General features: G+C 39.5%; 1 protein-coding gene and 1 non-coding gene across 3 annotated transcripts in view; one reads left to right on the top strand and one right to left on the bottom strand.

Annotated features, from left to right (window-relative positions):
* The window catches only part of DNAH8 (dynein axonemal heavy chain 8), a 310370-nt gene that overhangs the window by 193633 nt on the left and 89740 nt on the right, over nt 1–26997 (top strand). For both annotated transcript variants that reach the window (XM_030870835.2, XM_060307337.1), the window contains 12 exons: nt 233–370; nt 1548–1675; nt 2493–2664; nt 4161–4316; nt 8191–8346; nt 9814–9996; nt 14044–14149; nt 15817–16069; nt 16169–16359; nt 21313–21434; nt 24441–24559; nt 26144–26346. In XM_030870835.2, coding sequence (XP_030726695.2) covers nt 233–370; nt 1548–1675; nt 2493–2664; nt 4161–4316; nt 8191–8346; nt 9814–9996; nt 14044–14149; nt 15817–16069; nt 16169–16359; nt 21313–21434; nt 24441–24559; nt 26144–26346 — 1927 coding nt within the window. The remainder of the gene's footprint in view (nt 1–232; nt 371–1547; nt 1676–2492; nt 2665–4160; nt 4317–8190; nt 8347–9813; nt 9997–14043; nt 14150–15816; nt 16070–16168; nt 16360–21312; nt 21435–24440; nt 24560–26143; nt 26347–26997) is intronic.
* TRNAW-CCA (transfer RNA tryptophan (anticodon CCA)) lies at nt 11181–11253 on the bottom strand. The gene has a single exon. It is a non-coding gene; the product is annotated as a tRNA-Trp (tRNA).

Raw genomic sequence — 26997 nt, forward strand, 5'->3', positions numbered from 1 at the left:
TTTTCTCCTTCCCATTCATTTCTGCGATTTCCATATTGAACATTAATAATTAAAAGGAAAAAAATGAACTTTAATGAAATTTCTCTGCTTCCCCAGCTGAAGACAACGAAACAGATGACTTCCACATAGGGCAAAAATTATGTAGTAACTTATGCTATTATTTACCAATTAAAAGCACGAATGTTTTGTAGCACTAATACCTCTACACTAATCACATCTTCTTCCTTTTAAGGCTAACTTGGCCAAGCAGGAGGGCCGTTTAGCAGTTGCCAACGCTGAACTGGGGAAGGCCCAGGCCCTGCTGGATGAGAAGCAAGCTGAGCTGGATAAAGTGCAAGCCAAATTTGATGCTGCAATGAATGAGAAAATGGTGAGGTTAAATACACAGAAATTACTAATACGACGTACTGAAATGTTACACAAGTATGTGTTGTGTTTAGAAATCCAGCAAATGTTTATACTGAAAAAATATTTACCTGAACGCCCTTACTCACTGGCTATGTCTGCTTATTTTGGATCTTCAACACTCCACATTCTTTTTTTCTGTTTTTAGTAATTATTTTCTATAAGAAGAAGCTGTGATGTCATACCTAAGAGTATTGACTTTGGAGTCAGAAAACTAGGTTTGATATCCAGTTCAGTCACTTACGAATTGTGCAGTTGGGGGTGATTGACGAACTTTATCTGTTAAATACAGATAAAGCTACAACCTTATGGTATAGGTTGTAAGCAGTGGTGGTCTGGTAAACGTTCAACAATCAGCTTGTCGGGGCGGAGGCTAGGGGGAGAAGAAAGCCTTGATTTGCAGTGTTTGCTGATTTCTGTGGTCTAGGTACCCCCTGCCACTGTCCATTTTAAGCCATCAATGTGACAAGACGACGCATGTATGGGAAAAGATGCAGCATGCCATTATATACTATTTCCACCATGCAGATGCAATGAACTTAACCTCAAGAGTATAGATAATATGAAAATGTAGTAAATAACTAGGAATTGATGAATTTTGATTATTTATTACCTTTAACGTGTTTATGTAATTTAGTTGTGAGCTATGTAATTTAATTTAATACTGTAATTTAATTTTTAATAATGGCTGTGTTTAACACCAGCTCACAAATTTTCTGAAAAATGTAACAACTGACTCTTTTGAGCTGATACAAGCTGGCTTCAGCATACTACTGTCGCGTAGGATTTTTCTGGGGAAAAAAGTCCTTTGTAAACTGCAAAGAACTCAGAATTATTATTAAATCCAAGAAAAAGGTATATTTATTGTTTTGAGAATATTTAATAGAAATACTATTTACGTTATGTGATTTGGATTCTCTCTTACAAAATGGCTCTTCTTGAAATTTCGTAAGGTAAAATAACTATATTATGAATGAATTACAAGAATTTAATATGTAAAATTTTACTGACACTATATTTTTAGATTATATTTATTTTGCAAATTAAGAAATTCCTCCATGTATTTTTATGTGTGAATATAATGGATGTTTGATTAAGCAATCTAAGAAGCTCTTTGAGACATTCTTCCTTTATGAATGTAGGATTTGCTTAATGATGCTGACATGTGCCGGAAAAAGATGCAGGCAGCTTCCACCCTCATCGATGGATTGAGTGGAGAAAAAGTCCGATGGACTCAGCAAAGCAAAGAGTTCAAAGCTCAGATTAATAGGTATAAATTTTGGTCTTTGATATAATTGCTTTCCTTCTTAGTCATCACCCCAAAGGCCACCTCTCTGTGGCATGGGGGAACATAAAGTCTCATTCCTTGAAGTGCTTTTCTCCTCTGTTTCCATATCCCCATCTCAGAATCCCATCATCTAAGAAAGTGCTTAGAGCTTGAGTCCCACACTCTCAGTAAAATGGAGGAGGAAGAAAACTTGGTGAAACATTTTTAACCTCAATTTTGGTTCAACAGTGTGGGCTTTCGGTGTGAGAATGCTTCTAATATTGTCTGGATTTGCCAGAACAATCTAGTTACTGGTTCCAGTTCTATACTGTTCACCTCAAGGATTTTGAAAGTGTGAATCAACAGTTTGTTCTAAATGGAAAGGTATCTTGGGCTGGTGTCTTCTGAAAACTGAAAGAGAGGGAATGAGAGGGGCATAGGAGAATGGCAAAAAAAAAAAAAAAAAAAAAAAGAGGATGAAGAAGAAGTAGTGGTTAAATCAAGATAGAATCTGAACAAGACTAGGGCATGGGATGGGAAAAGAATGCTTTCCTCATCTGGAAGTCAAGCTTCAGAACCTGTAGGCTTCAGAAAGGAGCCTTCTTTCTTGCTCCCTGACTTACTCCGAATGAGGCCACCCCTACCCCGTTTTGCGCCTTTAGGCTCCTTTTTGCATGGTCTCTCCACGTCTGGCTGCCAAGTGTTAAGCTGGGAGCAAAGAAGGACTTCATCTAGTAACAAAACTGACTGGTGGCCTTTCAAACTCCTTACTGGGAGAACTTAAAATGTGTTAGTGATTCACTTTGTTTTTTCTTAACAGACTTGTAGGTGATATTCTGCTGTGCACTGGATTCCTTTCCTATCTTGGTCCTTTCAATCAGATATTTAGGAACTATTTGCTTAAAGATCAATGGGAGGCAGAGTTGAAAGCACGGAAGATTCCTTTCACTGAAAATCTGAATCTTATTTCAATGTTGGTGGATCCTCCAACAGTAAGTGTCACTTTCCTTACAGCATTATTTGAATTTCATTTTATTTCCTACTCACTAAGAAATTAAAGTACACCTAATTTTTTCTTTTTGCATTTAATTGAAAAGATTGTTTTGAAAATGCTAAAGTGTTACAAAATTTTTTTTCTTTGTGATACAAAAGTTCCTTTGCATTTTAAGAAACCTTACTTTCAAATTAATACCAATTGCACTGCTATGAGTGAAAAGATCATTTGTGAGTTATAGGCTTGCTAATACTGAGCTCTTCTAATAACCCTCCATTATTTACACCAGTCCTATTAAATCACATTTTCTTACAAACATTCTAGGAAAATGTAGGTGTTAGCTGGACGTAAGTACTGGTATTAACTTTCTTTTGATCATTAACCATCTTTTTATAATGTCCAACAATATAATACAATAGCATGATCTGACATCACTGAGTAAAAGCATGCACTGCTGTACTAACCTTCCTTGCTGGGAATTTGATGCCACTGTCAATTTTTAGCATACCTTACAGAGCTCCTGTGGTATGAAATGCTTTCCAGGCAATCTGTATTCATGAGCTGCTTTTTGATCTGTAAATATGTTCCCCAGTTGCAGTTTCCCTAGGAAAGCCAAACTATTAATTTCAAGTTACCGCTATTTAAAAGTCAAAAAATAATCTTTTTCAATTCAAACAGTGTTCAACTGGTCCTTACAGGGAAGAGTAATGTATTGGAGATGCACTGGGCACAGGTGAGGTGAAGTGGCACAGGATATTCTTTGTCGATTGTGGCTTTTAGTGGATCTGGGATAATTTAACGAAGGTAGAGGCTGGTTGGCTCATTGCATCTTGGATGATTTTGTTGACCACGTGGAGCCAGGCTGACAATTCCCTCTTGATTTTGAAAGGAAATATTAAGAAAAACGTCATTAATGAGTTCCTACCAATATAATATTTCATGTCCCCTAATTTCTCTGCCTCCAGCTATGCAATGTCCCTTCCCCCATGTAAGCAGAACCAGAGGGCCGGAAGGGGACGTTTCAGAGACTTAAAATTAACCCTTAGGGCTTACCTACTCTGAGGTCTCAGAATATTCATTATCTCCACCACCTCCAGCCCATCTGGATCCCACCACCCACCCAGTCTCACCATATTTCAAGTCCCTGCTGTTCTCTGAATGTTCAGCAACCATGCTTCAGAATCCCCAAATCAGGTTTAATATGCAATCAATTGACAATATTTCCTCATAAGTATGAAAACACAATATAAAGGACTAAACCTAGTCTTGGGTTACTAGAGAAAGGATTTATTAGATGATATATCTGTTTCTTTTAATTTGATGTTGTTTGGTTCACATTTACGAGTTTGGTTTTTTTTCTAGGTACTTGTTCCATAGTCTCAATGGGACAAATATGTCCAAATTTTAAATTCTTTTATATCGTGGCACTGTTAATCACTAACAAAAGCCTTCCTGTGTTCCTTTGAATGGCCACATCCATTTCCTGTTATTCAGATTGGTGAGTGGGGGCTGCAGGGATTACCAGGAGATGACCTCTCCATTCAGAATGGCATCATTGTGACAAAGGCCACCAGATACCCACTCCTCATAGACCCACAAACTCAAGGCAAAACTTGGATTAAATCAAAGGAAAAAGAAAATGACTTGCAGGTATGTACCATTTGGTGCATGGGAAAGTAATCTTGAAATCATGGCGTTTTCCGACAATTTCAGTTGAATCTGTCAGTCATAAAGTTGTCATCTCTATGATGATAATTGTTTGCTACTTTACACTTTTGAGTTTCGTAACAGTGATTTGGGACAAATGCTCTGATTATTTTCTCTCTTGTGCTCTCTCTTGATCTCACTCTCCTTCTCTCTGTCCATTTTTCTGGCTCAATTGCTTTTGCCAGTGTTGGATGTGGCCTTTATTCTGGTCCTTGAGTTTGGGCTTATAAGAAAATGACAAGAATAAGACTTGTGATTCCTCAGTTTAAGGCCATTTGCTCCAACCTAGCTTAGCCACTTGGTAGTACCACATAGCATGCTAGAGTCCAGTATTGGAGTTGGATTCTACCAAGGTGTTAATCCTAAGGTAGAGGTAGACAAAGGCAGGACTCCAACATTCCTGGCTCCTTTGGAGATCTTGTTACATGGGTGTTTCAATTCAATATTACAATATGGACTATTCATTGTTTGCTCCACACTGTTCCCAGTTCCAAGCCTTCTGGATGCATAGTTTTGCTTGTACTATGTCTGCTTACCAGAATGTCTTCTCCACCCAACTGCCCACTTTGCTTACATCCCAGATAAAAATCTTAAACATTATTCAAAGTCCACATCCAATGCTACTTTTACCCAAACTTGCCTGAGTCCCCAGCTTAACATAGCCTGTCCTGACTCCTCACGCATCTTGTATTTCTGTTATGGACTAGGAGCCTGCCTTAAATTATTGCTCTTTGCACGTTTGTCTTTTATCTCTAATGTACCATAAACTTTTTGTTAGCAAGGCTTATGGTTTTACACCATCTTTATATTTTCTGCGCAGCTCTTTATATAGGGTAGTAATTTTGATATTTATTGAATTAAATGAATTAATCAAAGTGTGTCATCATTACAGGAAAACAAACAAACCCAGAAAAATCATGTGGTCATCTTGATAAATGCAGAAGAAGCAGTTGGTAAAACTTAAAAACTTAACAGCAATTCATGATAAAACTTCCAGCAAACTAAGATTAGGAGAGATCTTCCTTAATCAGATAAAGAGTATTTACAAAAAGCCTACAAGAAACACCATATTTAATGGTGAAACATTGAAAGATTTCCTTCTGAGATCAGGGCTTTGCAGGCACGTGGACACTGTCTAGCACTCTGGATCGCCTCAAGATACTCCCACCTCATTAAGACTCCAGTCCGTGTTTACTTAGAAAACCCAGAAAAGTCCTGGGAAGTGAGCATAAGTGGAAGGGAAGAGTTAAGGGAAAGGGAGTCGATGAGAACGCAGTTCCTGAGGAGCTGTAGACACAGAAGTGCATGAGTGGCGTTCCTGCTCCTGAACCCAGCTCCCTGGATCCAGCTCAGCTATAACTTGTCCCTTGCTCCCTTGCTCCCTTCCTCACTCCTCTTGTCTCCCTTGGCTGTTGATCTCCCTGCTCATCTTATTCTTATTTTTCCTGATTGTGTCTTTATCTCTCCATTTCGGCATTAAACTCATTGATAGCCTTCAGTCATGTTCTTCCTGATGCAACCCTGTCCCAAGAAGCTTCTTGAGGAAGTAACAGAAATATGCCAGAGACACTTCCTTATTTTAAAAACCATCAACTGCTAGGATGTAAGCAAATTGAACTGCATCCTTTTTACTCAGAAAACATTATTTTTCTGAATATGTGGATAAGCACATACACAAACACAAATAAAAGAAAATAAAATGAAACAAAACTATTATTTCTGTGCTTGGGAAGGAAGGCAAAATGAAAAATGAAACACTTTATAAATGAAAAACAAAACATATTTTATATGTCCAGGGCTGCATCAAGGCCATCTTCAATGCCCTCTCCAGCCCCTACAGCTCTGACCTCTGGAAAGAGAATGTATTCACTTAATTCCCCTATAAAGAATTCACTGACTACTTTGTAAAGCCTGAATGCCAGAGTATCCGTGCAGGAGATAGAGGCTCTTGTGGTGGCTACCACAAGCATTCCTCCATGAGAAGAATCAAGTGAATTAAACCTGAAATTATGACTCTAAGATAGTATTTCAAGTTTACAAAAGATATTGAAGGTGGTTAAAGGTAATCTTTAATAAATTGACAATTTGAAAATTATTTTTTTACTTGGTGTATTAGTCAGGGTTTTCCAGAGAAACAGAACTGAAAGGATATCTAGGTATAGATATATAGAAAGAGTTTTATTATGAGGGATTGGCTTATGGGATTATGGGGTCTGAGAAGTCCTAGATCTGCTATCTACAAGCTAGAGCCCCAGGAAAGCCAGTGGTGTTGTTCCAGTCCAAACCCTAGAAGGCCTGAGAACCATGGGAGTCAATGGTGTAAGCCTCAGTCCGAGTCTGAGGTCCCAAGGGCAGGAGAAGATGGATGTCCCAGCGTAAGCAGAGAGCAAATTGGCCCTTCCTCCACCTTTTTGTTCTATTCAGGCCCTTAATGGGTTGGATGATGCCCGCCTACATGGATGGGGCCCATCTTTTCTTAGTCTACCGACTCAAATGCTAATCTCTTCCAGAAACAACCTCACAAACACACCTTGAAAAGATGTTTGCAAGCTATCTGGGCATCCCTTAGCCCAGTCAAGTTGACACATAAAATTAACCATCACACTTGGGAAGGACATCACAAAAATAGAGTTTGCGTCTTGGGGAATAGAGTAGGACAATTACGTTTAGTCTTCCTGGGACCTTGTTTCATCTTGTTTAAGTAAGCTAGTTGAAGCTCTTTGTTTAGATTCATTTACCTTATCAACTCATAGTAAGGTCTTTCGCAGCACATCATTTATATAAATAAAGCTATCCATCTGGGGGAAAAAATTCCTTCGTGTGCAGGATATTTTGTTTTAGTTATTTCCTTTTTAACCAAAACAGGACAAAGATAGACTTATTTAATTTTTCAATTCCACACCTTTTTTCGTTGCAAGTGGGAGATAATATTTTTAAATTTCACTCTCCTAATCACCTGCTGTCCCAGTGGATCTTCCTTGCGTCTTGGGATCGGCACTCACAGTAGCATAAAGGCGATAGTTGAATTCAGAGGATAGCGTATAAGAAGGTAGAGAGTTGAGGACTGAACCTTTGGGAATCCTCACACTTAGGCAGGGGGAGGGATCACTGGAGAAATAAAGAGTTCAAAGCCAATTGGCTAATGCAAAGATCAACCAGCCCAGTGTGTCTATTTTAACTAATAACAAACATTGATCTAAAACTGGGGGGCCCCACCAGGCATTCAGAATTCTAATTTTTTTTAATGTAAAAATATAAAAAGTGAATGTATTAAGTCTTTTAGGTTGATTTTATGCAAAGTATCATATTCTTATTTTATGTCACTCTTAGAGACAGAATACATGGATGGACCCTTAGTTTGACTCAGTGTATCATTTTTGACATTCCCATGCTTATTTTTTAATCATTTATTAAACACATTCTTCTCAGGTGTCCTGAGAAGATAAGTGAATATCACAAAAATGCAAGTTAGTTTGCTTTATCTGAATGATTGTAGCTATGTAAGTTTAAAGGATTAATCCTTGATCACTTCTCTTCCGTCTGCCGGAGCAGAGCTCTGACCTTCCATCTAAGGAATGCCACTTGATTCTCCTCTTTTGATCTGAGAGACCCCCATTACACACCCAGGGCTTCCACAAAGTCATGACCCACCAAGTTTTGAAAATTAATTTTTGTTTGTTACTTTCATTTTTATAAGTAAGTCTTCCTATACAGTCCTTAGAATTCTTAGTCACTTATCCAACATATCTCTGGTTTCCACTCAGGAACAGGCACATTCTTTGTAACATTTATATAGCAATGAACTCTTTATTTGTAGATAACCTCTCTGAACCATAAGTATTTCCGCACGCATTTGGAGGACAGTCTTTCCTTGGGCCGACCCCTTCTCATTGAGGACATTCGTGAAGAGCTGGATCCAGCCCTGGATAATGTATTAGAAAAGAATTTCCTTAAATCAGGCACCACTTTCAAGGTGAGCTTCGAAAAAGGGGGGAAAAAAAGAAAAGGAAAAGAAGAAAAGAACAATGGTGACATCTACTTATCTTTTTGAGCATAGCAGTGAAGACAATTTCCTTCAGGTGGTACTATTTGACACGCTGGAAAAAAATTATTTCCAAACTCATATTCAGTGTTCCTTTTTTAAAAAATAGTATATAAAAAATACAGGGGGACAACAATATCTTGGTAACAATAGCCGTTTATCCAAAACTAACATATTAAGGAAAGGCATCTTGTCATAATAATAATAATATATTAGTGTTACACACAAAATATGTACATTTTAGCAGCTCTGAGAAAGTTGGTTTTCGAGCCATGTATACATCTATACAATGAAGCCTGTGTTTCCTTACTGGATAAAATGGCATTTTTAGTTAAGTCTATGGACATTGATTTTATTTCTCTCTTTATAAACTTTCAATCCAATCTCAGACTTTGCTGGAAGCAGTGGAATACAGTTCCCGATCATTGTTGATAACATGCATTGTTTTCAATGCAAGTGTCTCTTTTTTAATTGGTTTCATTCTTTACTTTTAGGCTTCTGTGGTTTTATTGAATGACAGCATTTCTGACTGAGATATTTTTGCTTTGGACAACTTAATTTCATGAATATCAGTGAATAAGAATGCCAGTTTTCTCATTAAACAAAGACAGATTTATTCAGAAAAATTTTCTTCATAATGTGAATTCTTTTATATGCCATATTTAATATGGCAAAAGAGGTTGTAGTATGTCCATTCCTGAAGGCCTTTTAAAAGACCCAGATTCTTATCTGCAATGTGAAGTTCATGATGCCTGAGAATTAGTGCCTTAGCAATGTGGTTTTCAATCACAGGAAGGATTAAAATTAATTAAAATTTTAAGTCATTTTAAAATGTTATAATTTCCACCTGAGCGTTAGGTAGCAAACCCAGTTGTTTTCAATACACTGCAAATTGTGGTGTTTAAGATAAGTGTTATCTTTCTGGGGAAAAAAGTTGGCATTTTTTTCTCTGAAAATTTCATTAACCCTTTCTCTTGTCAAATATGCTTCAGATATGACTGTGAAATGCAAAAAGAAATAACACTTCTTTTTTTTTTTTTCACTTCTTATAAACACAACAAATTTCCATAGCAGGAAACGATTTCCTCAGGTGGGAAAAAACAATCAAATATGAGGCATGTCTGAGTTTTCCTTTATTCAACATTTGTTTTGGATAAATTTTTCATTTAATTTGCTTGGTGTCATGGCTAAAAACATTTTCAGGCAGGACCACAACTCTAAATTATTCTAATGGAATAGGCTTTATTATTTAAGATCACTGATTAAAATTTTACAACTGATTTTTGTAATTCATTCATTTCACTGCACTGACTTTTGATAAACTCTCTCCTAAACTGAACCCAAATTTTTTGTCTTGTCCTTTAAGCTGTTTGTAATTTAATATTTGAATTGATGTAGGTGAAGGTCGGAGATAAGGAATGTGATGTCATGGATACATTTAAACTTTATATTACAACAAAGTTACCAAACCCTGCCTTTACCCCTGAGATCAATGCTAAAACGTCAGTCATTGATTTTACTGTTACCATGAAAGGACTTGAGAACCAGTTACTAAGGAGGGTAATTCTAACAGAGAAACAGGTAATAATTTCTCAAGGTAAAGAACTTCTACTTATAATAAATTTTAATAAACGTTTTAAATGTATTGGGAAATTGTTGAGTATATGGAAAAGAAAAAATTGAGCAAATCATAGTTACCTTTGTTAGCATAAACATTTGTTTTGTAGTCTCAAGTCCTGTTGAGAAATCATGTAACTCACCTCTCCTCCAACACCAAAACCACACGTGCACACACACACCACTCTTTCTACTTCTGACTTTAAAGCTTTGGGTATGTTGACTTTCATATCTATCGCCCTATGGATGAATAGTCTTGGATACACCTGGAAAATTCAATAAAATAATGATCCTGGAAAAGAAGAACTTGCTCTGAATGAGTATTGTTACCACTATAGTAGTTTCAACTACTACACTGCAATAGTAATTGATAGTACTTGATTGTAATTGATAACACCACAATCTAATAATCTAATGATCTAGAGAGCCATACTTTTATCTTAATTAAATGAAACTTGCACTGAAGCAGAGAAATTAAGTATAATTGAGGGTTCTGATAAAACAAAGAAAAAGTTAAGGCTGGAAGATTTTAAGAGACTGATAGATTAAGTTTTAAGATAAAGCTCAGAAAACATTAAATGTTATGTATAAAATATAATTTTATATATTTTCATTGTATAAAATATATTTATAAAATCTGAGAAAGTTTATATTTGCTAAAACGTAATTAATGTTAGTATTAAGGTTTCAAGGAAAAGGCAAGGTTAGAAATAATAAGACCAGAGATGCATAAAATGGGAGGGTGAGAGAAAGAATGGCAGAAGACTTAAGGAAAGGAGGAAAGGAAGTGATATGAACAGATGGCTACAAATACAGAGGAAGATTCAAAGAGGAAAAGAGGAATGATACTGGCACCAGATAAATAGAGGGCTCAGTAAAAAGAGAAGTAAAATCCTACCTGGTTAACAAGAAATGGCTAACTTGGGGCAGGCCCTTGAAAGGCAGCCAGTCTGGTGGAGTAAAAGGAGCCCAGTTCCAGCTTCCACTCTCATTAGCTGATTTTTTTTCTTTTAATATTTATGTATTTATTTAGTTATCTTGGCTGCACCAGGTCTTAGTTGCGGGCACACAGGATCTTCGTTGTGGCACACGGGATCTTTAGTTGCGGCATGCAGACTTCTTAGTTGTGGCATGCATGCGGGATCTAGTTCCCTGACCAGGGATCGAACCTGGGCCCCCTGCATTGGGAGCATGGAGTCTTACCCACTGGACCACCAGGGAAGTTCCCCCTCATTAGCTGTTTGATCTTAGTTTCCAAGAAACTGCCCAGGGCTTATGCAATCTAGAAAGGGAATCATCTCACTTTCACAGTCTGGCAGAGAGCATGGACCCCTCAGTTCACTGCCTCGATCACCTCTTAGGGCCATGTGGTATCAACTGTTGAAAATTAGTCCTTCCTTCTTGGTCTACCTGGTGCTGTTGGTCTGTTCTGAGATGGTGCCTCATTGGTCCAGATCCCCCATGCAGGCTACACTAACTTCTGTAAGGCAGCCCACACCACCATCTAAAGTACACTCCACGTCCCCAGAGCGCCCCATGCTCACTCTTCTAGGCCTTAACTTCCTCTTCAAGAGATGCACTAGGATGCTAACACCAGCCTTGCTGGAAAAAACAAAGTGCACACTTAATCTGCAGGAGGACATCCTGACTGTGATGTTTAACCCTCCTAACAATCCTGCTCTTACACCCCCATTTTACAGATGAACAAATGGAGACCAAGGAGAATAAGGTCTTAACCCATAAGAGCACATAGACTTTCCACCCTGCCAAGCCTCGTAGATAAGCTCTACAGTTCATGCTGTAAAACTCACAAGTCGTCCATTGTACCATGATGCTTGTTTTTCCATATCACACTGAAAAGGACGCTAACATGATTTCATTTTGTCCACATATTTCTATACTGCCACTGTTGGGATGACTGCTTTAAGGAAGACAATTCATTAGCTATTCTCTGCAAATACAGCCATGATCTTCATCACCACCCCATCAAATACTGCAAGCCACTAGTACAATGGCAGTATACTAGTCTTGGAGCTGGGGGACAAGGATATTAGGCTCATCCCTTCTAGTAAGTAGCTGTGTGTATTATATTGCCATGTTATTTGGAGTTAATATTTCTGGGTCCTCAGTTTCCCCAGATGTAAAATAAAGTTGTTGAACTAAATTCAGTACATTTCAATTTAACAAATATTTATTAGGTTGAGTCGCTTCTCTGCAAAGCCTCAAGAAAAGTGCTGTCAAGGATACCAAAATGAATAGGGGATAAACACCAAGGTCCTACTGTATAGCACAGAGAACTATATTCAATACCCTATGATAAACCATAATGGAAAAGAATATAAAAAAAGAATATATATATATATACATATATATATATATATATAACTGAATCACTTTGCTGTACAGCAGTAATTAACACAACATTGTAAATCAACTATACTTCAATTTTTAAAAATTAATAGGACAAGTTCCTGCCCTCTAGATGCACAGAATCTAGTTGGAGGGATATAGCTGACACATAGATTGTGATGCAAGCCATAGTAGATGTACAGAGGAATGCCGTGCTGTGGGTTTTAACTGACAAACTGGTTTAGGAAGACTTTCTGAAAGTGGTGGTATTTCCGTAGCAGTTTTTCAAGAAACTTTCTCAAATAAGTAGTTTAAAAACACATTTTTAATGCAATTCTAAGTACAGTGTGTGATTCTGTATAAGATAAAAAAAGAATGCTACAGGGCTCCCCTGGTGGCGCAGTGGTTGAGAATCCGCCTGCCAGTTCAGGGGACACGGGTTCGAGCCCTGGTCCAAAAAGATCCCACATGCCGCGGAGCGCCTAAGTCCGTGTGCCACAACTATTGTGCCTGCGCTTTAGAGCCGGCGAGCCACAATTACTGAGCCCATGTGCCACAACTACTGAAGCCCACGCGCCTGTAGCCTGTGCTCCGCAAGAAGAGAAGACACCACAATGAGAGGCCTGCGCACCGCAACGAAGAGTAGCCCCCGCTCGCCGCAACTAGAGAAAGCCTGTGTGCAGCAATGAAGACCCAATGCAGCCAAAAATAAATAAATTTTTTAAAGTAATATTAAAAAAATGCTATAAAGAATGCTTTTGAGACAATTTAATTTACTCTATATTTAGCAAGAGTATTATATCCATGTTAAATATTCTGAATTTGAAAATTACACTATGGTTGTATAAGAGAATGTCCTGTTGCCTAGGAGATGTGTTAAAGTTTTTACAGATAAAGTATCATGACATATGCAAACAGTTCAGCAGTAATAATAACAGTAATGATAAAAAGTATTATATAGAAATAGTGATAAAGCAAAATGTTATTTGAGGAATCTAGGTGAAGGGTATATGAGAGTTCATTGTACCAGTCTTGTAACTTTTCTGAAAGTTTGAAATTTTTTTCAAAGTATAATTTTAAGACTATATTATTTATGTAGAAAAGAATATACCTTCCAGACATCCAATTTAGCCCCTCTGGTAGAAGATGCAAAAAAATGGAAAATGGATTTGTATTGGCAGCTGGCTATGTCAAAGCAGGTACCTGGTGTTCCTATAGTCAGGTCCCAGCTCAGGAGCTCCATTTGGCTTGAGTAGCCTCTTGGTTACTTGCTATTAATGCTTCTTTGTCTCTAGCCCTTCTGACTGCAAATGAAGTTAGCATTTCTGACTGAGGCGGTATATGGGAACAGGGTCAAGAGAATGGGACAGTCTTAATTTTAAAAAACTTAAAGTTGAGAAGAGAGCTGAGCAAAATTATTTTAGCAGGTTTATCTCATTCATGCCCGTGTAAGTGCTATGGAAACTTAATGCTAATGGGCATAATCTTTAAAAAACTGTCCAGAGAAATAAAAATACAAATAGATAGATTTGACTAACGATAGTGTCATTTGAATGGCACTTTTGTTTAAACTTTTAAAAATGAATAATAAACACTAGTAGGTTGCATTTGCCATAATAACTGGTAATTACAGTTCTGATGTTATTTTTTTTTTAATAACAGGAGTTAGAGTCTGAGAGGGTTAAACTTTTGGAGGATGTGACTTTTAATAAGCGGAAGATGAAAGAACTTGAAGATAACCTTCTCTACAAATTAAGTACTACAAAAGGTATTGTGTTACTAAGAAATAATCACATAATGGATTGTGAATAAATAAGGATTTCTTGTACCCTCTTTTCAATGCTCTCATGATTACAGATATTAGGAAACAGTTGAGTTATCCACGCAAAAACAAGCAAGGCAATTTCCATCTAGACATTACAGAGGGACTGCAGAGAATCTGATATCTGAATTAGCAACCGGCATCTGAGCATTTGATAATAACACAGTTTTCTTGATATAATTGCTCTCTCCCGAGAAAAATAAGGGCTCCCAATACAGCTAGGTAACTCACAACAGGCTAATTTGCTTGCCGAAAGGAGACTAATGTGCTCAATCTATTTTGTGTTTTTTAGATTGACTCTTTCATTTGGTGTTGAAATGCAATTGCCACAGTGGGTTATGATGTGTGTAATGTTGTCAGAGACACTTGAGCAGCCCAGGCTCAGTCATTCTGGACTTGACCTCCCACTTAGAAGTCAGGGATAGGTTCTCCTCTGGGCAGTCAGATCATCGTACCACCCCCTGGGATATATTGTTCTGTAGTAGGCAAATTACAGCAACCTAAATTCTACCATTCATTCGCAATCTAATGATGAATACTTCCCAAAAGCACTTTAACCCTTGGATTTAAAAACAAAAAAACTTAACCTCCCAGAAGTACATTAAGTGTTACTCTCACAGCAGTCTCCAGCACTTTAAGGTGACCTCATGGAAAAGGCCTTTTATCTGCCTTCATTGCACTGCTTGTGCTAATGAAGTTGTCTGTCTCGTGGTCCATGACATCTCCCAGCCATTTGATGCCTCTGGGCATTGTAAATATTACCAAGGAGGACTGACTGAGGATCCAGCCAAGAGTTTGAGGTTAGTCACAATTTGGACTTCCCTAGCAGACCTAGCGTGCCCATCAGAGCAAGTAACTCAGCACCTTCCAGAAGCACCCACCTGCTTCTAGGTAGGCCAGAGCACCGCTCTCTGCAGATATCGTGACCGTTATCTCAGCACCTCCAGAGCACCTTTCTGTGTCTTAAAATTGAGATTTTTTATTTCTATGTTTATTGTCGTAGACATGTTATGTCTGTTAAAAACAATAATGAAGAGTAAAACTAAAAATAAAATCAGGATTTTTCTTCCTGGTTAGACACTTCAACTGTCTCCTAACTCATTAGAGACATAGAAGGACCAGAGTTCTCAATGTCAAGGACTGTTGAACTAAAGCAGGAGTAGAGAAAGTACGATTCACCTGTAAGCTGGTGTGTAATTCACACTGTGAGACAAGTGGGAAGGAAAAGCCTGTGATACTGTGAGGGGAACCATCAAGATGATAATGGAGGTGAAAGCCATGTCATAGGAACAGCTGAAACCACTGGGACTGGAGGGAGATGTGAATTTTCTTCAGACATTTGAAGACCAGATTTGTGGGCTGCCTTGAGAATTGCCTTTTACAGATTTTCAGGCAGAGTGGGGGACAAACCCTAGGCAGGAATGTTTAGAACGGATTCAGGCATCGGATGCCTGGTTAGACTAGAAGCCTCTCATGTCTTAAGATTCTGCCCTTCCATCCTGTGGGCTTTGAAAAAGTCAAGTTGAAAATTAACGCGGTGATTTCAGAAGTGATGCATCTCGTTTCGCGGCTTTCCCGTCTTGTGTTCCACAGCTTTCCTGTTTGGTTTTTAGGTTCCTTGGTAGATGACGAATCTCTCATCGGTGTCCTCCACACCACCAAGCAGACAGCAGCTGAAGTAAGTGAAAAACTACACGTGGCCGCGGAAACAGAGATCAAGATTAACACGGCCCAGGAGGAGTTCCGGCCCGTGGCCACCCGAGGCAGCATCCTCTACTTTCTCATCACAGAGATGAGCATGGTCAACATCATGTACCAGACCTCACTGGCCCAGTTCTTGAAGTTATTTGACCAGTCCATGGCCAGGTGGGGCCTCACTACCTTGCCCCCCAAATTTTGTGTGTATTCCTACCTACTCTCTTAGAAATGGATTTTTACCTCTTTGATTTTTAAAACATATTGCAGGTCTGAGAAGTCTCCACTGCCTCAAAAGAGAATTACAAATATTATTGAATATCTGACATATGAAGTTTTTACATATTCTGTCAGAGGCTTGTACGAGAACCACAAGTTCCTCTTTGTGCTCCTCATGACCTTAAAAATCGATCTTCAGAGAGGAACGGTGAAGCACAGAGAGTTTCAGGCTCTCATTAAAGGTGAAGGGTTTGGGATATGGATGTGCTATGTAAAGGAGATTGCTTTAGGTATGCTCTTTGATGTCCTGTAGACCCATTCTTGTAATACCCGGAGGAATTAAGTTCTAATGGAAGTGAAGTTCTTTATGTATACCTCTTCCCCCACCTCCCCCACCGATTTCCATTCATTTTATTCTGGTTACTCAAGATGATTGATTTCAGGTCTGTGTTAACTCTGCAGTTTTTAGTTATGTAATTAAATTAAGTTTGAGCATTGTTGCTTATGAATAAGAGACCCAAATGCCAAAGGGGAGAATAGTGATTCAGGTGATGATCTTTCTACTACTGCAAGAGACCAATTCCTTAAGCAAGGGGTTATAATGACATTTAAGACTGTAACAAAAAGCACACTTGTATTTTATATTTGAAGAGAGCCCGGCTCATTGCTTATCTCCATGTTAAAAGTATAATTAAGGAGACAAAAGAGTGGTATTTTCATTCAATTCAGTTAAACAAGTATTTATTGAGCATATACTATGCAAACCTGCCATACTGGTGTTTGGGATACAAGGAAAAAACAGACATTGCTTTAAAAGAAATAAAAGTCTCATAGTTCAAATAAAGATAATTGAAAAAAACCCTGCAAAATAAGGCAGAATAACCTGTGTTATAAGAGAGCTAAAAACAAAGTGTTATATCTAAAAGGAAGGAGAGATTACATGTGGTTGGTGAGATCAAGAAAAGCTCCTTGGAAAATATGCCTTTGCAGGTTAAGCCACGAATTTTTCAGGTTATTTGATACCTGGGGAAAATGGTCCAATCTTTTTTTTATTTTTTTTGATCTTTATAAGTAGTTTAATAAATCATCTTCTGGCAGCCCTTCTCCCCCAAAAGAAGAAAGTGACATTTGAAATGGACCATGGATGATAGGTAGAAATGAAGAAAACGTCCATGCTAAGACAGAACAGCATGGAAAAAGACATGAGTGGAGTATGTACATTGGTGAGCCTTGGTTCCTAGAGGAAGGATTTCTTGATCTGATAAGAAATAAGGAGTTGTGTAAGGTAGTGATGTGATCCTTTTATTGTTCTTTAGGAAGGTTACTCTGGCAGACATGTGTAGGATTAGAGAAAAGTGCTTTAAGGGAGTCTGTTATAAGCTTCCCAACCACAGGAAATGCATTCCCATCCTAGGGTGAAGACAATGGGAATATAAAGGAAGACACAAATATGAGAGCTCATGAAAGTAAAATGACAAAGGACTGGGTGTGAGAGCCAAGAGAGGGTCAGAAATGAGTCTAAGATTTCTGCTCTGTGCAAAGATTTCTGGTCTGGATGGTTGAAAGAAGAGCTACTTTGAGAAGTGTCAGAGTGGGGACATAATGAATGTGATTTTGGGACCTAGTTTTAGTCAGGATAGGCCAGGTTTTGTGGCCATAAAAACAATCCTCAAATTTCAGCACAACAAAAGTATACTTCTCCTTTACTCTCTATCTGACATGCTTGTCATGGTCGCCCAGGAATCCAAATTGCTTCCATAATTACTATGGAAGAGGGACAGGATGTGGCAAATTGTGTGCTGGCTCTTAAAGGTTACCCCACAAGTGACACACGTCACGCTCATATTTCATTAGCCAAAGTAAGATGCATGGCCACATCGAAATTCAAAGAGAGCAGGGAAGTGCCCCAGAGCCACATCCAACATGGAAGCTGCATCACAGCATCGGTGGAGGGTAGTGGATAGATGGATAAGCCTAAGGTTTGGCAGGTGGGAGTGTGGTTGTGGAAATGCGGAGAGGGCTGGTGCACAGCGAGGGTCTGGGGTCCAAACCAAGAAGTTGCAGGACAGGGGGACTTTATAACTAGCGACAAAGTACCAACCTCTGTGGACTGCAGCCTAATGCCCCCATAGGTCAGACAGGATTTGTCGTGGCTCAGAGGATCCCAGCCTGTGACTGGGACGAGTGAAGCCTAGGGGGCAGCATGTAGATCTGAGGCATCCTCCCCATCAAGACACAAACCCACCCCACCTCACCTCTCCCTACCCAGCACACCCAGCCAAGCCAGAGCTATTCCCGGAAAGAGATTGGATTCTTCAAAAGTCTTTAAATCAGAGGAGACCGAGAAACGCAGCAACACAGTGGGGAGGGAATTTGTGAGAAGGATTTGATTTGTCACAGAAAAATAAAGAAGGCTGCACATCTGAGCTGTGGTTAGAGCACATCTGTGACTCCATTTCATAAAACTGGAGAGTCAGGGAGAACCGGATTGTATAGGATCAGGAGAGTCAGTGAGAGGAGTTTGGATTTAAACTGAGTTGGCGATAGAGAGCCACCGCATGTTTTATGAGCAGGGAAGTAGCATGAGCAGCGCTTCAGAAGATTAATTTGGGATTTTATGATAGGTGGACTGTCAGTACAGTCAGCACTGTCAAGCACAGTAAAAGGGTTGAAAAAAATACAAAACTGGTTTATTGTACAGTTTGTATTAGTTTTGAACCGCTTACAGCTTGACCAAATTATTTTTTAAAAGATGATAGGCCTTGGGACTTCCCTGGTGGTCCAGTGGTTAAGACTTCACCTTCCAATACAGGGCGTGCCGGTTTGATCCCTGGTCGGGGAGCTAGGATCCCATATGCCTCCAGGCCAAAAAAACCAAAACATAAAACAGAATATTGTAACAAATTCAATAAAGACTTTAAAAATGGTCCACATTAAAAAAAATCTAAAAAAAAAAAGATGGTAGAACTTTGTTTTTAATGTTTTTTTACAAAGTTAACAAATATGGCCCTTAGATCATTGATATTTTTTATCATTTTGAACTCAGTACTTAAGGGGGAAAGAAGAAAGACTTATTTATCATAGCAGAAATGTTTGATTTCCCTTTGTATTAATTCCTACTAGTTTTCTGCAATATTTGGAAGGTGGCTTTGACTTTCTTCTTCAACCGAGAATGTCAGAACACTTTGAAAAACGAAATAGATACCAGGGGCACTCCTGCACTGTAGAGTAATTGATATACCTGTTTCCCCTGCCTGATTATTTTAGAAAAATATCATCTTTCTTTTATTGTAAACCATGGACAGAAAGACACATTAGAGGGTATTCTCTTGCCTTCCAGGTTGGATTGGACCTGAGCCTTCCAAAACAGAGAGTTAATGTCAAAATAACAGCTAATGATTACATAGCTCTTACTCTGGGCCATGACTATTGTTGGCTTTCTACATACATTCATTTATTTAATCTTCACAGCAATCAATCTGATGGATTCTATTATTACGCTCATTTGGCAGAAGAGAGAACTGAGAGAAACTGAGTTTTTGTCCAAGTTTATGCAGCTAGCGAGTGGCAGAGCCAAGATATTTGGGGGAACGGGATGGGCTGTGATTGTTCTGGGTTAGTTTAGGTGCATGATATGTTGGAAACACTGATGTAGCTTAAATATCGTCTCCTGATGTCTTTGAGGTATATGTTTACATGAAATCACTGTGAGGGGGAAACAACCAAGAAGAAAAGGTACGCATCTACCTCCGTGTTAGAGGAGAGAATCCCTTAAATCTGCAGGTGACTTACTCTAGGGCTTGCTTCTCCTATGGTAAACTCAGTGTTAGCAGAAATGGTGCTAGAATAAGGTCTTTTCACCTGGTCGCTGCAGGGGGTGGGGGCATGTGGGAGGAAGGTTTACAGGTTCTAAAGGTGTTGTGGCACTCAGAGCCCCTGACTCCACGGTGGAGCAAAGGGATTTACACGAAAGGAGTACTTCAGCTCATTCACCTTCTCAGGAAGATGCTGGAGGGGAGAGCAGAGACCTGTAGTCCCCTCCACCCGCCACCTCCCCTGTTTTTGTCCCCGGGTTGGTAAGTGAAGTGGAGGGATTTGATGAGTTCTTCAGGAGGGTTATAGAATTTAAAAGTTCAAGAACCACTGTTTGGCATACATCTGAATTAAACAACAGAGCTGGAATTATTATGATAAGACATTGCTAAAGACATGCAATAGAGGAATTTTGAAAGTGCAGATATAATCACACATCTTGGTGAAGATTGTCACACTGAATGTGCTCATTTGACTTGTGATTTGCTTCAAAGTACAATCCAGTGCTATCACTCACATTCTCCACTCGACTCGGTGAGAGCAGGAGCCCTGTTGGGTTTCCTCTGCTTTATCCCCAGTGCCTGGAATATGCCGGATACATAGAGGTGGCTCAGTGAATGTTTGTTGAATAAATGAATGAATAAATGATTTGAACATTAATTACCCCCTTAAAAACCCACAGATGTATTATACTCCTCTCTTCCTCTTTCCCTCCATCCCTTCATATATCCATCTATCCATCTTTTTGACCTGATAAAAAATATTTCAATAGTATTGAATATCAAACTTCTGGAGGAGTGATGACTAAGAAATGACTTTTAAAATCACACATGAAAAGATCAACCGATTCATTGATATCAAAATTATAAATTTCAGGGCTTCCCTGGTGGCGCAGTGGTTGAGGGTCCGCCTGCCGATGCTGGGGACACGGGTTCGTGCCCCGGTCCGGGAGGATCCCACATCCCGCGGAGCGGCTGGGCCCGTGAGCCATGGCCGCTGGGCCTGCGCGTCCGGAGCCTGTGCTCTGCAATGGGAGAGGCCACAGCAGTGAGAGGCCCACGTACCGCAAAAAATAAGTAAATAAATAAATAAATTTCAGATAGTTAAAAAACAATAAAAAGGCAAACATCTGCAAACACGTGAGAAAAATTCTTTGCAGGGAAAAATGACAGGGAGTTGCTATCTGTATAAGATGGTATAAATCACTAACACTTGAAGGAACTGTACCAAAAAAAGGTAACCACATTTTCTATAACGTGATTGTTTTCCAATTTTCCCATTTTTGTGTGTGATATGGTTATCTCGTTTTTTATTATTTGGAAAATAAATTTCTAAAAAACAGAGCACAAGCTGACCTGATTCTCACTGATGCCTTTCCACAGGGGGAGCAGCTCTAGATCTGAAAGCCTGCCCTCCCAAACCGTTTCGCTGGATCCTTGATATGACCTGGCTGAATCTTGTGGAACTGAGTAAACTTCCGCAATTTGCAGAAATTATGAACCAGGTAATAAAGGGTTGGATAAAAGTACAGATCTGTAAACCCAAACACACCTGGGCCATTTAAACTGGGGCCTCCTGGTGACAAACCCTTCACCCAGAGGAGTCAACACACTTGTGTAGCTTTAAGGCGCTGTGGCTCTCCTGGGGGGTTGGGGGCGGTGGACAGACGGATATCCCAAGGAATCTTTTCACAGGTGCAGGCAACTGTCTTTACTTCTGTGTGGTGGGCATGGATCATTTATAACCTGCTTGAGTTGCTGTCAGAATCAGAACCCTTTTATTCTGGGTGGGTGGACCCTTTTATTGTAGACTCCATGTTTTCACTGCCTGTGATTAAATAATTTGAGCAAATTTGAATTTGAGGCAAGTGAAGAGGTTGAGGTCCTTTTATAAAAAATCCTTCATTTCAGTGGTGAAAATATTTATAAAATGGTGAAGTTATAATGGTGAAAATGGTGAAACAGACCCCGATTTACCTGTTTTTCTTATCTGAAAATGTAAATTGGTTATTGTGGATTAGTTGTTGATTCAACTCTCGCCAGAAAACAATTATGCAACTCAGAATAAAGACAGTTGTTTATTACTGAGGTCTGTTGGTTACGACTGTGTGTCACCAATGGAGGGCCTGCAGTTTCCCAGTGTCAAATGCTGATAATCATCTTTTTTACGGTTGCTGGTGATGGACAAAGTGAGTGATTGGTAGCCTTATCCCTAGGCTGAGGATGGCAGAAGCCTCGCACTGTCACCATGTGATTCCCTCCCCTCCACAAACATCCTATCCCCCACCCAAGAGTACACTAGGTGTGTCTGTTTAGGGGTACTTCTGGAACATTATGTATTCTTTACCCATGCACCATGGTTGGGTCAGAGTCAACTGGATAAAGTCCCTGGACTATATCTGTGGTGGACAGTAAGCTTTGTTTTGTACTACAGTTACAGCTGAGTCTTCCAAGTCCAAACAAATACTTTGAAAAAAAAAAAAAGTGGTCTGGGTCTGGTCCGAGACTGGGTAAAGGCGGCCTTCAAGTACCACTGGAAAATATCACACCTCTGCTGACGGATTATATTTATATAAGGATATACAGTATCATTTGCCTCGGTCAGTTAGATTTTAAGTACCCTTGGTGTAGAATCTGGTGGCTACTACCGCTTACTATGGGTAGGTACTTTGCAACAATAATAACTGTGCAAGCGAAGTATTATTGACATGATTTACAGATGAGATAACTGAGATTCAAAGAGGTTAAGCACTTGCCCAAGGCCACATAGCCCATACATGGTAAAGCTGTAATTTGACCCCATGGTCATGACACCATGAGTTATTTCTGTCCAGCTTCTTTTACACCATTGGATGGGCCAGAAGGGAAGAGGAAGAGTTGTTCTCCACAAACTTGCAGAAGTTAGCCATCAGGGCGACCTGCCATCAGATGGGCAAGAGTTTGGCCTGTCTGTGGGAGGAGGGGAGGAAACAGGAGATCAATCTCCCAGCTGAGTGAGTGTCAGAAACTGAAACAAAAATAGCCTCAAAGAGCAGCTGCCCTGCCTCGGCATCCCAGGCCAAACTGTGTAACACCTGGAGGTGGTTTTGCTAGCAGCGAGGGCCAGGAATGGGAAATGCAGGAGCAAGGCGCTGGGAGTTATCCTATCACAGATGCAGCTCGCCCTGAAAGCTTTATATGGTAGAGTCAAAATTAGCAGATGGAAGGCCAGTAGGTTGAGAATACGCACCTGTTTCTTCTTGGAACTCCTCTTTAGCAGCCAGTGTGGAGGAGACCTGCAGGGGGCACTCTGAGTAGCAGAGCACAGGTACCAGTGCAGTAGAGTGGGGCTGCAGCAGCACCCAGGCCCTCCAAGCCCTGTGCCAGGCAGATTCTTTTGGCAGCAGCCAACTAGGGAGAGCTACTGCAATCTTCAGAGAAAGACGGCAGCTGTGAAACATTTCAGAAAGTCTCCATCTTTTAGCATCCCAGGGACAAAGTTGGAGCAACTGATTCACAGAGCAATTGTTTTGTTATTAACTTGCACCCTGTCTGTATCCTAGATGATGAATTGCTTGTGTGGTGTGGACTTTGGGCGGTTATTTAACCTCTCTGTGCCTCAGTAAAAAGTGGGGATAATAGAAGTAAAAGTACAGTCCCTGGGTCTGGCGCATAGTATCTGCTATATAAATATTTGCTATTAGTGCTTGCCATGGCTTTTAAAACACGCTTCAGACACTGTCTAAATAATCCAGCCTGATTGTTGCTGAGGAGCAGCGTCAGGCTCACCGATCTATAGTTTCTGTAATTAGTTTGGACAGCACTCGGACTTCAGGGAGCATCCTTTAATACCTCTGAAAACCTGTGGTTCTCTCCATGCTTCTGAAAGAACAGGTGTTTGAGACCAGCTCTTGGAGAGACTTCATCCATTCTTAGGTTTAAAGTCTCAAGGTGGGAGGATGACTAGGAAAATAAAAGTTTTGATTTTGTCATCTATCACTAGTTTAAGTAGAGGTCCACATGTAGAGGTTTGGGTATCAAAGTGGTCTATGTCAGTGGTTCTCATCCAAGGGCAACCTAGTGCCACACCCCAGAGTGCACTGACAATTCTGGAGACCTTTTTTATTGCCACAAATCAGGGGCAGAGGTGCTCCTGGTGACTAGTGGATAGAGCCAGGGATGCTGCTAAACAACGTAAAATGCACAGGACAGCCTCTCTCAACACTAAATTAATCTGGCCCTAAATGCCCATAGTGCGGAGGTTGAGAAACCCTGGTCTATGTTTTTTCCTGCCCAGTCGTTTAGCGTAATTGATACATAGTCCTAATTTTAGCGAATAACGTAGAAGAGCAATGGAAAAACTGAAAGGGAATCATAATATCCAATCTATCTGAGTCACTGGTTCTGAAGAAAAATGTAAACAGTGTGGTTATGTTTAAAAAATTAGCTGCCTATAAAGAATGGCTTTCTCAGGTTATTCAATTTTAATTGCATATATTCCCGGGGCTCACTAATCAGCTTATTTATTTTAGATATCTCGTAATGAGAAGGGATGGAAAATCTGGTTTGATAAAGATGCTCCAGAGGAGGAAATCATCCCTGATGGATATAATGACTCACTAGATACCTGCCACAAGCTTTTACTTATCAGGTGAGAATAGGTATTATCAGACCTAGAGCATCACTTTATAGTGTCAAATTACAGATCCCACCTCAGTGAGCTTACTTCACTATGTCCCAGTAGTTACTGTAATAGATGTACGTGCTTCCCAACTGAAGTCTGGGATGGCAAATAAAATGGTGAAAGGTATAGTTTGATAACGTGTTAATGATAGTGCTTTTAGCAAAACACGTATGAAAAATATGTTTGTACTATTCACTTTGGTCATCATTTACCATTGAGTGAATCATTTATTGTTGAATTTACTTCTGTAAAAGAATAGATCTCACAGAGTTACAAGGCAATTAGTTTTTAAGCTAAAACCAAGAATATTGTGCTATTGAAACATATAAATGCTGTTTTGGCTGTTAAAATGGAAGCAAAAGTTTGAAAGTGATGTTGAGGAAGAATATTCTTCCTTTTCTTTCTCACTTTTCATGTTTTCCCCACATGCAGTAGCTCAAAGAAGGATTCTATATTGGAAGATGTGTGTGTGTGTGTGTGTGTGTGTGTGTGTGTGTGGCGGGGTGTGTGTGTGTGGTGGGCAACACAGAAGGGTAGAGTTGGGGGAGACGAAACCACCAAAAGAATAACAAAAAGATGTCGGATTATGTTGGAGTTGTTTTTGTCTTTCCTAATGTTATACCCCTGAGTTTTCTTAGAAAAGTTGTTTCCTGGTTGTTGTCACTCTTTGAGAGTGATCAGAGCTGTCAGCAGTGATGACCTCAGGACCTGTAGACTGCAAAATGGCTATTTGTTTTTGTTTTATTAGAATAGATGTGTCTTATATCCATCATTTTAAAATTGAATCTTTGTCAAATGGATAATGCAATCTACTAACAAAGAAGAATCCATAGAGTTTGTCTGTGATCTAAAAATATCAAATGACATTTATTTAATGTGTCATTGTGTGCAGAACCTGCTACAGTGTAGTCTACACAGATGGTATTAAATAAATGCTTGCTGATCAAGCTACTTCTAACACCATTGACATATTATCTCCCTCTGAAGGCTGTAGAACCTCGAGTATGCAGCAGGCCAGCCCCCATCATGTACTGGACCTGGCAGAGGATGCCTCCCCTTGCATCCCTGCTGAGTCCCTGGCATCAAGAGCAGGGCGTGATGTATAGTATTCACTCCATAAATATTTGTCAAAGAATGAATGTGCTCCTGTGTATTAGTTTGAATGAGGAATTGCTTCCCTGAAGCTGATAGCTTAGTTACTAGGGATAATCACTGATGTGTTTTAAAACGAAAATAACTAAAGCTTCAGAGTAGTTGCAGCTTCCCCTGAAAATGAGACGTTTGGATCAGTTAACTTCTAAGTTCCCTTCTAGATTGGCAACAGAACTGGCCCTGACCTACTCCTTGCCAATGCCTCGCATCAAAACTACATGAACAAACTTGCATTCATCCAAGGATAGAAAACATTGCCATCCATCTTACACATATCTGCATAAAGGAGGATTAGCTCACTATCCTCTTGCTAACTAACTATGTGTTCTTTATGTGCTTAGCATTAGATAGAATTTTTAAAACCTGAATTTATTTCCTCTAACATGTGTGCATTTCTAGGTCTTGGTGCCCAGACCGTACTGTTTTTCAAGCAAGAAAGTATGTTGCAGATTCTTTGGAGGAAAAGTACACAGAACCAGTTATCTTAAATCTGGAGAAAACTTGGGAAGAAAGTGATACACGAACACCTCTGATATGTTTTCTGTCCATGGGATCTGATCCCACAATTCAAGTTGACGCATTGGCCAAGAAACTGAAGCTGGGTATGATCAGCAACCTATGAAATTTAGCAAAACCTCCATATTGTTGCCTCACATTTTGCCTTTCATAGTTTTATAGCTTATTCTTATACATATATTGATAAAATTCATAAATATTAGAAAACTATTAAACTCCTTCTTTCCTCCCCTTTCAGATCTCCTGGAGTGTGTGATATAGATATCTTTGTGCAGAGAGGAACACACTCATTTACCATATAGTGGTTTTTTTTAAAACATCTTTATTGGAGTATAATTGCTTTACAATGGTGTGTTAGTTTCTGCTGTGAATCAGCTATACATGTACATACATCTCCATAATCTCCTTCCTCTTGCGTCTCCCTCCCACCCTCCCTATCCCACGCCTCTAGGTGGACACAAAGCACCAAGCTGATCTCCCTGTGCTATGTGGCTGCTTCCCACTAGCTATCTAGTTTACATTTGGTAGTGCATATATGTCCATGCCACTCTTTCACTTTGTCCCAGCTTACCCTTCCCCCTCCCCATGTCTTCAAGTCCATTCTCTACATCTGCATGGTATATCTCTCCATCTGTTTGTATCATCTTTAATTTCTTTCAACAGTGTCTTGTAGTTTTCTGCATACAGGTCTTTTGTCTCCTTAGGTAGGTTTATACCTAGGTATTTTATTCTTTTTG

The sequence above is a fragment of the Globicephala melas genome, chromosome 11 (assembly GCF_963455315.2).
Source record: "Globicephala melas chromosome 11, mGloMel1.2, whole genome shotgun sequence".
In the NCBI taxonomy this organism is placed as follows: Eukaryota; Metazoa; Chordata; class Mammalia; order Artiodactyla; family Delphinidae; genus Globicephala; species Globicephala melas.